This window comes from Osmia bicornis, chromosome 1, assembly GCF_907164935.1.
Source record: "Osmia bicornis bicornis chromosome 1, iOsmBic2.1, whole genome shotgun sequence".
Classification (NCBI taxonomy): domain Eukaryota; kingdom Metazoa; phylum Arthropoda; class Insecta; order Hymenoptera; family Megachilidae; genus Osmia; species Osmia bicornis.
Window position 1 is genome coordinate 5,465,458 of NC_060216.1, and position 11,686 is coordinate 5,477,143.

The window sequence follows — 11,686 nt, forward strand, 5'->3', positions numbered from 1 at the left end:
AGTGGCATATATATCAAATAACTGGATATTGGTTCGGAATTCTGTATAAAAGCGTGCATACCTAAAATGACGAAGAACCAAGAAGGATTGCAGGGTGCAAGAACGAATTCGCTGCATCGCACATTCTTCGGCGTAGCCTGGTCCAGTGCCGGGGGCTGCCTCGGTCGATACTTACCCCAGACGAAAGGCCGACGCGGAGATAAAACCGGATGGTGGTGTATGTATGCGATCGCCTGAATTTCAGAATTGCAAATTCTTTAATTCACGGGGACGCAATGGCGACGGGAGCCCCGTGCCGTTTGCGACGCCGGTGTTCGCCAGGAAAATACCTTCGCCTGACCTATACAAACATCGCGATGTAGACGAGGGATGTGTATTCAAAAATTTACATAGGTACATTTTGATTAAAGTGTCCTAGAAAGCAAATCTAATACAGCGCCAGGCCGTACCTACACGTCTTTCTCTTTCCTCTTTTCCCTATTTCGTTCCGTGCGAACCTTTCAGCCGTTTCTCTTTTTCTACCGCCATCCTACTTTATAGGACGGTGCGAGCAGAATTGTGGCCAGGATTATTACGTATCCTTCGGAAACTTTCCGCTGAACAAAGCACGAGCTGTGAAAGGACTGTCTCTTCTGGATGCATCTATTATAGTCGGTATAATTTTCGGATTCGTTATTTACAAGTGCGATGCGCCGCGTCGCGCCGGTCGCTTTAGGAATTAACCCTCGGAAGGGATGAATGAAAACAACGATGCATTTAATTTTCAGTAGCAGCTTTCCAAGATTAATAACTCCGGCCGGATATCTGATCTGTATTTTACCAAAATAGTAGTTGATCTTCAGAAAAGCTTTTCCGTAGTTCTGGTAATTAAAACTCAGGCGATCAGTATTCTGCACGGCTGCAATAATGATTCTCTTTGCATTCACAGAAAAATCTGTGAAGATTTATCTGGTGGCCTGGCGGGCGTGTTGGTCTGAAAGAACGATACTTATCGCCCAGCCGAGGTTGGGGGGAGGAGAAGAACGAAACATGAAAATCCATATGAATCATCTGATGCAACACACGCTCTGCATGCGTATCTCTTACGTCTGGGCGAACGGCGGAAGAACACAAAGCTAATGCAATTTTGCAATTACACCGAGCACTCGCGCTTCTCCCTTTCCTGTGAACTGGGGAGGCTCAGAGGAATGTCGGCAATACCGCGAGAATATTTAAATTTCGTTTCGTTTCCGCGTCGTTATTCTTTCATCCACGGTCTGCCGGCTTTATCCCTCGTTGGCAATTAATTGGCAAATCCAATCGGCGCATGAAGATGTAAAGGACGACCGGAGCCATTTATACCAACGCTAAGTTCCCGCCACAATCAATTTTCTCGTCTACCTAATTTTCCTACGTGAAAAATTATCTATTTATCAATTTTCTTTTTCTATTACCTTCGCTTCAAAGGATCTTCGATAATGCTGATATTTCGTCGCAACGAAAGAGTTAAACTTATATTCCGCTCGTCAAAATTAACGAACGCTCGGATAAAAAGAAAATGAAGAAAAACAAAGAAGAATGTTGTAAATCTGATGAAAGAGGATCCCGTTGTCAGAGGAACGCGCGTAAGGACGAATCACGGTGGTTCCCACCGAGTCGTACATTATGATTTAATGCTAACACTGGTAATGTCGTCAGAGAGACTTCTACATATAAATAATTCGCGTGTCCGGACACCCAACCCCGAGGATTCTCGGAGTCAGGATGGACAAGGGTGGAGAAAGTGGTGTGGCGGAGAAAGAGGTCGACCAGGCGATGAGGAAGAGGCGACGCCGGGGGAGGGTGGGTGGCAGGTTTTTAATGCGGGCATCTCTGGGGGCGACGAGGATTACCAAGGCTAAAAAGGAAGTTTTTAATAATTTTTCATTCTCTATATTTATTATCGCGCGCTTCCTAACCGGAGGGGGGTCGTTCGAGACAATGGAGGGTTGGTACACTGGTCCGTCGTCCAGGGCTCTATAGGAAACAGCAAGGGGGCGAATTCACGATTGTCAGTCGTCGTTAAATTTTCATTCGTTTTGTTTCTTTCCTTTTCATATCTCTACTCGAGCCTTCTATTTTCCGATCTTGCTAATTTGTATATAATTAATTTGATTTTTCCATTCTTGACCCATAGACTTGTTCAATCTCGTAACCACAGATTCCTTTTTTATTAGAAATCCGGATTTTAATTTAACATTTATGGTAAAGGAATAATATTATGTCGAAGGCGTCGATGGCAAAGGAAATTACGTTTCTCAATCAACGTAGACGAGAGAGGGATGGAAAAAGCGAAATCGGATGTTTCGTTAAGGTAAGCGACGGGACGGTGGGGGGGAAATTTCAGCGGAGGAAGAAACGACAGAGGGTTCGAAGCAAGGGAGAAATTTGTCCGTGCTAATTTGTTGCAGAAATCGCGGAATTGAAGGAGGCACGGTGTCTCCTCTGTTAGCCCGAAGCATTCCACTGCACGTCTTCTTTCCAAGCCTCCCCTGACTTTCTTCTCCTTCTTCACCCCCATGAGTTTCCTATCGTATCTTCTACGAGTTCCATTTCAAATTAGGAACGACTCTTTGTCGATAAGGAAGACAGACGGGAATGGAGAAGATGGAGAATGCTGGAAATTGGAACCGGTGTCTCTGTTAATTGATAGTAGCTAATTGATGACACTTTTGTATCACGTAATAAGGAACAGCGACAGAAATCTTTCTTTTTAAATTATACAAATATAAATCTATTTTTTTTTTTTTTTTTGTATTATATGCTTCAACTTAAGAGGAAGGAATTTGTTCTTCAGGATCGGTTCGTTATGTTATATTGTAGACGTATCAATCTGCAAGAAGGGTCTGCCTGCTTCATAAGGCTCAAGATATCGCAAGAAGGCGGACGAAAACATCAATGTCAATAATAATTCATTGATTACTTAATTCATAGTTACCATGACGACCGCCTCTCGCTTTTCCCTCGCCTTCAAGCTGTTCTGTTTTTCTCGCTTCGACGAAGGAGAGTTACGTGCTTCTTTAAGCTCGTCTCACACGAAGCCTATCATTTTCGATTCATCAAAAATCAAAGATCATCTTATACTCGGACTCTTCAGTAAGCAGTATCGTATTTCTTTTATAATAAAGAATCTAACTCCCTCGAGAAAATCATATAATAAAATACAAAGTTGATTGTTTTGTAATATTTAGGCTCACGATTGGAACCCTTCAGCAACAGATTTCTAACTCAACCTAACTCACGAACAAATCTAAATTTACTAATATCCTTGAAATTTTTCAGGAGGACAAATCGTCGATCAAACTCGTACTACTTGGAAAATAAGAATGGACGATGGAAAAGGGAGTGGTAGGGATCCGGGGTAACTGACAGCCTAAGCAGAAAATCGAGTACGTTGTGAGCGTCGCATTAGCCTTGCTTACGGGTACGCAAGCAGGCAAGGAGAAACACGAAATGAATATTCAGAAGTTATTAGTCTGTAGTGAAATGTGACGGGGCTCACCCTTCTCGAAAACCGCCCTGGCCTCCGCCACATCGCCCACTCTTCCGTCTCATCCTCTGACTCTGCTCTCTCCCTGCTCTCACCTCCTCGCGCAACCCCTGACGGGTATAGATTTTGCGATACATCCTGGCGGAAACACTTGCGAGCGAGCGAGACACTGCCTGCTTTCCTACCACCGGTCGAAGAAGGGGTTGAAGCCTCGATGAAATGTAGGGGGAGAGAGGTGAAATCGTGAGAGATGAGGAGCCGGCTGAGACGGGGACAGGGAAAACAGACCCGACGTGAACACGATGAAGGTAACGAAAGAGCTTTATGCATAAGCTAAGAAACACCAGCGACCGGCACTGAGCAATGTACGCTCGCCTGCAACTTAGGTCCCATCCACGTTATCTTTTTTTTTTTTTTTCAAAAATACATTTGCAAAAAGTAACAGAAACAATACCATCATCGCGATCCACTATTTTCTATTATTTTTCTGTGGAATAAATTATTCATGACAAGACAGTCACCAGCGACCCAGCGGTGTTATACCGTCACTGACGTTCGAATGTAAATCATTTTTAGCCAGGCAATTTTCATATTCATCTTATCCTCGAGAGTCAAATGAATTTTTTTTTTTTCGTTCGCCCCCTTCCGCAGCTGATTTCCGAGTTAGCGAGCGAGAGCGAGGCAGATAGCGGAGAGGTGAGACTTTTTGAAAAATATGAGTTTAATAAAGAAGAAAGTATGATGTATGGCTCGCTGCCAAGGGAGGAGAGAACTTATCAGGATCAACCGGCTTCGATATCCAGATATTGTATGTGTAATATAAGCAGATGAACAGAGAATTGCCACGATATATTGGCTGTCATAATGTTTCGTTTAACATCGAGCGTTGATACCACAAGAATAAATTTTTGTTTAAAAAATTTCTTCATTTAACAAGGTATTAAGTGGCAGGATTCAGATACGCTTTTTATCACCCTTTACGGACAGATGTTTCCCCTTATACACCGTAGCAGTACATATGGGGGACCTCATATGGAAATCGATGGCAGTATCGAAGACATAGATTCGAAGGAGAAACTGCGAATAGATGCCGTGACTTAAACAGATAAGGGGTTGTAAAACGATGTAGCTATCTGCCAATATAGTTTGCTTCCCTCTTCCCGAAGGGAGTGAAAGGAAGGCTTTGCATCCAGGTTGCGGCCAGATATAGGAAGCAATTCCGTTGAAATTGATGCCATTTGAATATTGTTCGAGCTACGACACACGTTCGTAACATTCTACCATTGTGTATTGCTATCTGCATCGTTTCCTTAGATATTTATCTCGTAATCCGAATGAAAAAGAATCGATCTAGGCGTCAATGAAAGTACTCAAAGTCTGAACTATTAGTATTTTTAGATATTAGGTATAGAAAATGAAAATTGGAGAAGTTTCAAAAAATCTTTATTTGATGACACAAATATTCTCACTATAAAATTTGTTATCAGTTTCTCCTTGACAAAATGTTAGGTTTCTTTGAAAAAATCTTCGAAGGTTGGTTGACTTATTTGTTGAATGAAAAGGAAGAAAGTCTTCTAACGGGTGAGATTTTCGTCGCTTGGCGATTTGTCTGTTGGTTGCTCGAAGAAGTTCGGCCAATTTTGTTCGACGCGTCCTGGAGAGATTGGTCGTTTCATGGGCGTAAAGAAGAAAGCTCCGACCATCCCTTTTACCCAGGCTTTCCACAAAACTATCTCTTTCTCTCTCCCTCTCCTCATGACCCGAAACCGCAGTCGGTTATAAAGCATTCTTCCAGTTTATTAGACGGAGACTTGTGGGCTTCTTTTTTATATTAAGCATGTGCATTATTAATGCACGAGTATAACCGTAAAATGCTGATGAAAAAAAGTTACGTATCCCCGCGGGCGTTTCTTCGACGCTAAGAGGGCTAGCTTCCGGCGGAGATTGGCTGCTTGACCGACTCTCTTTGCTACTTCCATTTGACGACAAACTGTGAAATAGAAATTTTCTTTCTAAGTACGATGTTTTTACCGTGGTAGTCTGTTAAGGTGTCAGAGAATTGTCAAATAATTTATTTATTATTTAGCAATTTTACTCTTCGTACAAAATCAGAGTCCCAATATTAACATTCTTTCATTTTACAATTTTTGTTAAAGATTCATCGAACTCAATGAATTTTTCCATAATATGCAGGATATTTTGATCGAACGATAAGCCAGATGGTACCGCCAGACAGTGTTCTCGTTCACCCTTCTTCTTCTCCTCGCTGAATATTTCATCCCGAAAGATTCGTATTTTTCTTCGGGTGATTGTCATTCGAAGAGGAGGTCCAGAAGCGGCGGGCTGCAGCAAAATCAATTATTCATCCGAATTGGTCGGGAAAAAAGTCCTAATTATCCGGGGCAAATACAAGCTTAATACGCGAACAGAAGTATACCACCACCACCACCACCACCCCTTTCTCCCACCCCCGTTATTCGTTCGTTCATGGTAGCCCTCCATCGGTTGGTACTCGGCAGGCAGGCAGTCGGTCTTCAAGGCTTCCTTCTTACCGTGAATAACCATTTGTATTTCCAATTAGCTTTGCTAATAAGAAGACGGAGGCATTGCCGTAGTTAAAAAAATGTATAACCTCATCCAGCCACTGGGGAAATAAAGAAAAGCGCCGCTCCCGGTATGACAATACACCGGGTCGGGTCGGGTCGGCTCGGTCGCGGGTCGGGGGGAGGGGGGGGGGTTATAACCGGCTGAACTACAATTAAAAATCCTCGCTTCACCCTCGCTTAACCCTGCCTTCCTCCTTATGCCGTATTAACGACCGGGACGTGCAGGGAGGGGACACGAAACATTCTACCAAACATCCAGCCTTTTTTTGCCAATTTTATGCTTGACCCCATCTTCCACCCCATCCTTGCTCTTCTTCTGCCGCTTTTCTCACTGACTGTCTATCTGTCTGTCTGTCTGTCTGTTTGTCTGCCTGTCTCTCATCCCTGTTCTATCTGTTTAGCTACTTTCTTTGTATCCTTTATAGGATCGTCGCTTCATTTGCAAAATTCATACAGTTCACTTTTTAAAAATGTATATTATTTTCCTTTTACAAATTACTCCGGTGTATATTTACAAGTATGTAACGATCCCAAAGTCGGACTCAGATTATTATTAGCATAGAGGAAGACCGGTTCCCTCAGGAAGCAACTCGTGTATTTTATCAGGGATATAGGTTCGTGTGGTGCGCGGTTAAGAAGTGAAATTCAAGCGTTAATGCGTTTTATCAATTATTTATTAATGATTGAATAGTTATGAATTAGTCAATTAGCAAAATATTAATCAAATAGTCTTTTACAATAAATTCCGTCCTAGCGGTAGCTGAATTGTTACAATTATATCAATAATTCTTAAACTAAGTTGTCTGTGAGATGTTACAAGTACAAGCATTCACGGTACAAGTATATATTTAAACACACGTGAAACAGAGACATCTACATTCTGTCGTTAATCTTATCGATGAATAAGTTTATGTCGGTTTCAGTCGAATCCGGTCTCGTGTTTGCAAACTTGGATTTCTTCACGGCGACTCCGCCAGCCGCCCTTTGTTGTGCCCCATCGGCAAAGTCGACTGTAGGTCGGCTAAACATTGGCTATTCCCGCAACAGTTGTCAGTTACAATCGATTCGTCGTGAAACATGTATCGCGTATTCGTAGATCCTCGATATTAACGTCAACAGTGGCTCTGAAATTTAATTATTGGAATGTTCATTCATGCAAGACAATTATGTGTTAAATATTACTACGATTAGATCTCGAGTGTTTCATTTAATGCTTTTAACACGTAACGTAAGTACAATTTTTTGTCTTGGTTTTGTTTATTTGTATGATTGATTCTGAAAGTGTGCCAGGAGTGGATCTAGAAATCTTGCTTAAAGGGATGAATGAAATATGTCATGGTATGTTTTAAAATTTTATTTTCCGCGATTTGTAATTTGTTTGTAACTTATTTAGGCTAGTAGTACAGTCTAATTAATTAATTTAATAATTTAGAAACTAGAAAGGGCAATGGAGGGGCGATTACCCCTATTGTTCCCCTCTGAATCTACTCATGTATACGCTATAGGAAACGATTAAGCTTCATTCATATAGAATTTCAGATTTTATTCTTTTGATGATTTTATCAAATTATAGATCTTTCTACCATACTATAGACAAAAATGAGAGTGAAAACAGCACCCAAACAGCGAATGATTCAAAACAACGAGGATACTGATTCAGTGCCTGAACCGAATCAATGTTTTTCAAACGATGAACGAGAAGAAACATTAGAGGATTCTGATGACGTATCGTGTACGTCAAATACTTGTAAGAATGACAGTTTAAACAAGAATCGATCAGTTAATCCAGTTGATATTGGGGAAGAAAAGGAAGAGGCGGTGAATTATAGCCAGGAAGTACTGGATATGTCGATTAAACATAAGGTATGACAGCTTCGATCTGTAGTATATAGTATATCATGCCAAAAATATAAATAAATGATAATGGATTGTCTTAATTTTAATGTTATTAGACCACTCTTGTAGAAACTGTAATTTATTAATTACATTTTCAGTGTAGGTTCTGCTATTACTAGGTTACTATTTCAGCGCAGCACTGTGTATTAAATTATTGTTATTTAATTATTCTTTTTAGAGCGAAACACCAGAGGGTTCTTCAACTACCTGCTCCATGGCTGGTCCATCGAGTTGTGAATATTCATCTTCACTTTTAAAAGAGGAGAGCGATATTAATTCCGACAATAATAACGTAATTCCCTTTTATTATTAACTATCAGGCCACATATATCTAGGATTTCTTCTAACGACTTAATTAATCTGTTTCAGATATTAATATCAAACGCAAACATGGTCAATTCCTATTCATTGACTACTTGTTCTTGCATGGATCCACCAAGTTCCTGCAAAGACAAATCGAACGCATATTTCAGTGACGAGGATCAATCTATCAAAGCAGTGAACTTATGCAAGAAAGATTGTTCCAAAGAAGATTCGTTAAGCACAGTTGGAGGATCGGATGAAAAATTAAAAGACACTTTTCTTTATAAAATCATGACAGATCCGACGTTTCTAGAGAACATTAAGCACAAACAATCGAAGAGGTACACGTGCCAATTTTGCAAACAAGAATTTGTAAATGAAGACGAATTAGCTGACCATATGGACGTTAAGAAGGACGAATCAAATCAAGTGACTTGTTGCGCTTGCAAAAAGACTTTTGCACAAAAACGGTACCTGAGGTACCATCAAAGATGTCACTTGGAGAGGACCAAGTACAGCTGTGATCTTTGTACAAAAAAATACACTAGATTAGATAATCTAACTAGGCACAACGTTTTTCACGTGAATCCGGATAAATTCCCTTGTACCTACTGCGAGAAAACTTTTGCAAGAAAGGATTTATTGAATAAACATTTAAAGTCCCATGAAAATAGGTACCGTTACTTCTGTGAACATTGTTGTAAATATTTTAAGGGTCCTGTTATGCTTCAGAATCATAACAAGATATATCATAAAACGTCTTAGATTCTGAATTGTAGGTGTAAGGATCAGGTGCAATTATAATTGTTCGAGGTAACGAACGAAAAATAAAGTGAAACGTAGTTGTTTTATTTTTTGTATTATTAATTCCTCAGTTCCAGACATCTTTTGGTAATAGTTACTTTATTCGTTACAATGACAATTTTTTTCTAATTGTTCAATAAAAATACAGTGCCTATAATAATAATAAAATATAATGCCTTTAGCAGTCTTCAAACACAAAGTGTCACCTTATAACAATTCGAAGAAAGTCGAAAAACTGCGATCCTTCAGCAGGGAAAGGAAGAAAGACGAAAGAGAAAAGCAGAAACATGGAACGAAACGGAAGCTGCTCACGCTGAACCACAGAAGAAACAAAAGGTGCCGCTAGCGAATTAAGAACGATATTTTAACGCTCGACTTAATTGCATTAAACCGCCAGCGTCCCGAAGAACGAAGAAGAGGGGAACGGGCAACGGCAAAAGACAGAGAAAACGAGGGGTAGTTGGGTGGCCAGAGAAAAGGGGATGTCTGTCAAGAAAAAAAAAAATGAAATAAGGAAAGCTAAGGAGGAGGTGGAAGAGGAGGGTGAAAGCGTGAATGGAAGGGTAAGGGACGGGGGTCAACCTTCATGGTTGTTCTATTTCGCGATTGGATGTGCCACGGTAATACGTCGGATTTTCAAAGTGCTCCTTATTGCGCTGGTGCTGTACCCTTTGAGCCGAAACAAACAGAGTGCTCGCTTTTTTCGCGAAGTGGCTGCCGGGGGTGAGTGAGGCGAAACGGGAAGAAACGGATTATGTTTTAGATTCCAGCTGGAACACTGGAGGAGAAAAAGAGAAATGGCGGGAGGTAAGCGGAAAAACGAAAAAAAAAAAGAAAAGAAGAGGAGGGAAAGTTGTCGAGACCACGCGAGGTATTCGGGGTAAAAGAGTTTTCTTGTAGTGTTTCCATGGATTTTCTACTGAATGCGTTGAAGGCCTTTGTGTAAACAATGGATCAATGAAATATGGCCTCGTTTGATGTTTTCGAAGAACTTGTACTCGAGTTTTATGCTGCAGAAGGTGAAATTAGTAATCTGCGACACACATTTCTATTCATGGTACAATTACTAACAAGTATTCTAAAATTTCATAAGACGTATCATTGTCAAAAGTATGATCGTGTAGGAAAATGAGGAAAGCAAGTAGAGTTCGACGTGCAGCAAAGGGACCACAAAACCTCTGCTGGCATTTATGCCAGGATGTTCCAGAAAACTTTGTTACATTTTTGGTCGAGTCCTCGTTGACTGTTAACCGAACAAGCTGGATCAAAGGGACCAGCATGAACGTAACAAAAGAACAAAGAAAACGATGCAAACAAAGAAGTAGAAATAGATCAAAATACGTATTTTGAATTACCGAGATATAATAGAAGTAATTAATGAAAATATTCGATCGATTAGAGGGCAATTAGTTAACTCATTGATTCGCAATAACTTCTCTGGGATCATTTGAGTTTTTCTTCGTGTTTACCGTTGTACTAAACGCCACGGGAACTTTTCATTAATGCCAGAATAAATAAATGCCGGCATGCCCCCCCCCCCCCCCCCCCCCCCCCCCCCCATCAACCTCGCTGATCCTTAAATTCTTAATACAGCAAAGCCCCGGTAGAAAGTACTTACTCCCGTAGCCTTCAAAATATCTCCAAGAAGTTTAAAGTCTTCCCTCGATAGTATGTAAATATTATATGTAAAGCTCGACATCAAAGAGATTCTTCTGTCGTATAATGCTTTAAATTTCGCTGTTAGGAAAGATTAAGGAACAACGGGAGACGAAGATATTAAAATGAACGTGTAACGTGACAACGTCCACTTTCAGACATCTGCAAGCTCATTACAATTGAGAAATTTATCTTTGAATATTAAATTGCTGTTGTTTAGGAAACTCGAAAACAAAGCTAGATCAAAGAAAATCTAAGATAGATAAAAATTTTACAAATCTCATGTAGCTTGACTATTATATTTGTTAAATTCGTTCTTAATTCGCTATTATAATAGTGAAAAGTAGCCGCGTTTGCTGGAAACGGAAGGCTTGCAGGCAGGCCAACTTGAAGTCCGTTCGCCGGAGAAAACGAACAGGGTGGCAAAAGTAATCTGCGCTGTTTTTCTCTCCCCAGGTATTTTGTCGCTCGTTTTTCCGGCTCGCACGTGAGTCTGCATGCGTGCACTCGTCTCGACTGAAGTCGTGACGTTTGTTTTTATGCTTGCTTTACACAGCGTTGGAAAAAAACATTGGAAAAGTGGCTGCCGGGACGACAGCGTCGAAAACCACCCTCCGGTGAAGGGGTTGGGCGGAGAAACAGGGGCTGAGATTTTTCTTTCGCATTGTCGCCGCGACGAGTTATTTGATTCTAGCGTCGCTTTGATTGTTGTAATTAGGCGAGTTAATTATAAGTTAAATGGAAGAACGACGATGCTTAACTTTCATCGTACAAAACGTCTGTTTTTATTTTCACTACGTTTTAATGTCAACCCTTCGCGGTCTAATTTCATATATTTTTACAACGCGAACCTCAGCGCCGGTTGGCAAAGTATTATGTTTATGAAGCATCGAGTATTGTTTACCGTGATTTT

At 40.7% G+C, this 11,686-nt stretch overlaps 1 protein-coding gene across 2 annotated transcripts; it reads left to right on the top strand.

The window, feature by feature from the left end:
* The first annotated feature begins 7,039 nt into the window (after positions 1-7,039).
* LOC114876918 (PR domain zinc finger protein 5-like) lies at positions 7,040-9,164 on the top strand. 2 transcript variants are annotated; one of them, XM_029188848.2, is made up of 4 exons: positions 7,040-7,342; positions 7,688-7,977; positions 8,189-8,302; positions 8,380-9,164. In XM_029188848.2, exons 2-4 carry the CDS (start codon positions 7,714-7,716, stop codon positions 9,076-9,078), a joined length of 1,077 nt encoding a protein of 358 aa, XP_029044681.2. In that variant the 5' UTR covers positions 7,040-7,342; positions 7,688-7,713; the 3' UTR covers positions 9,079-9,164. The 2 variants fall into 2 exon arrangements, with proteins under 2 accessions (XP_029044681.2, XP_029044680.2); XM_029188847.2 differs by having other exon boundaries at positions 7,708-7,977.
* The last annotated feature ends 2,522 nt before the right edge of the window (positions 9,165-11,686 follow it).

What these genes read in the sequence shown, in the direction of transcription:
- LOC114876918 (XM_029188847.2), top strand. Translation starts at nt 7,268, where the DNA reads ATGCAAGACAATTATGTGTTAAATATTACTACGATTAGATCTCGAGTG. An exon ending in TAATGCTTTTAACACGTAAC is followed by an intron (nt 7,343 to 7,707) that starts GTAAGTACAATT and finishes ACCATACTATAG; the next exon opens with ACAAAAATGAGAGTGAAAAC. An exon ending in ATATGTCGATTAAACATAAG is followed by an intron (nt 7,978 to 8,188) that starts GTATGACAGCTT and finishes TATTCTTTTTAG; the next exon opens with AGCGAAACACCAGAGGGTTC.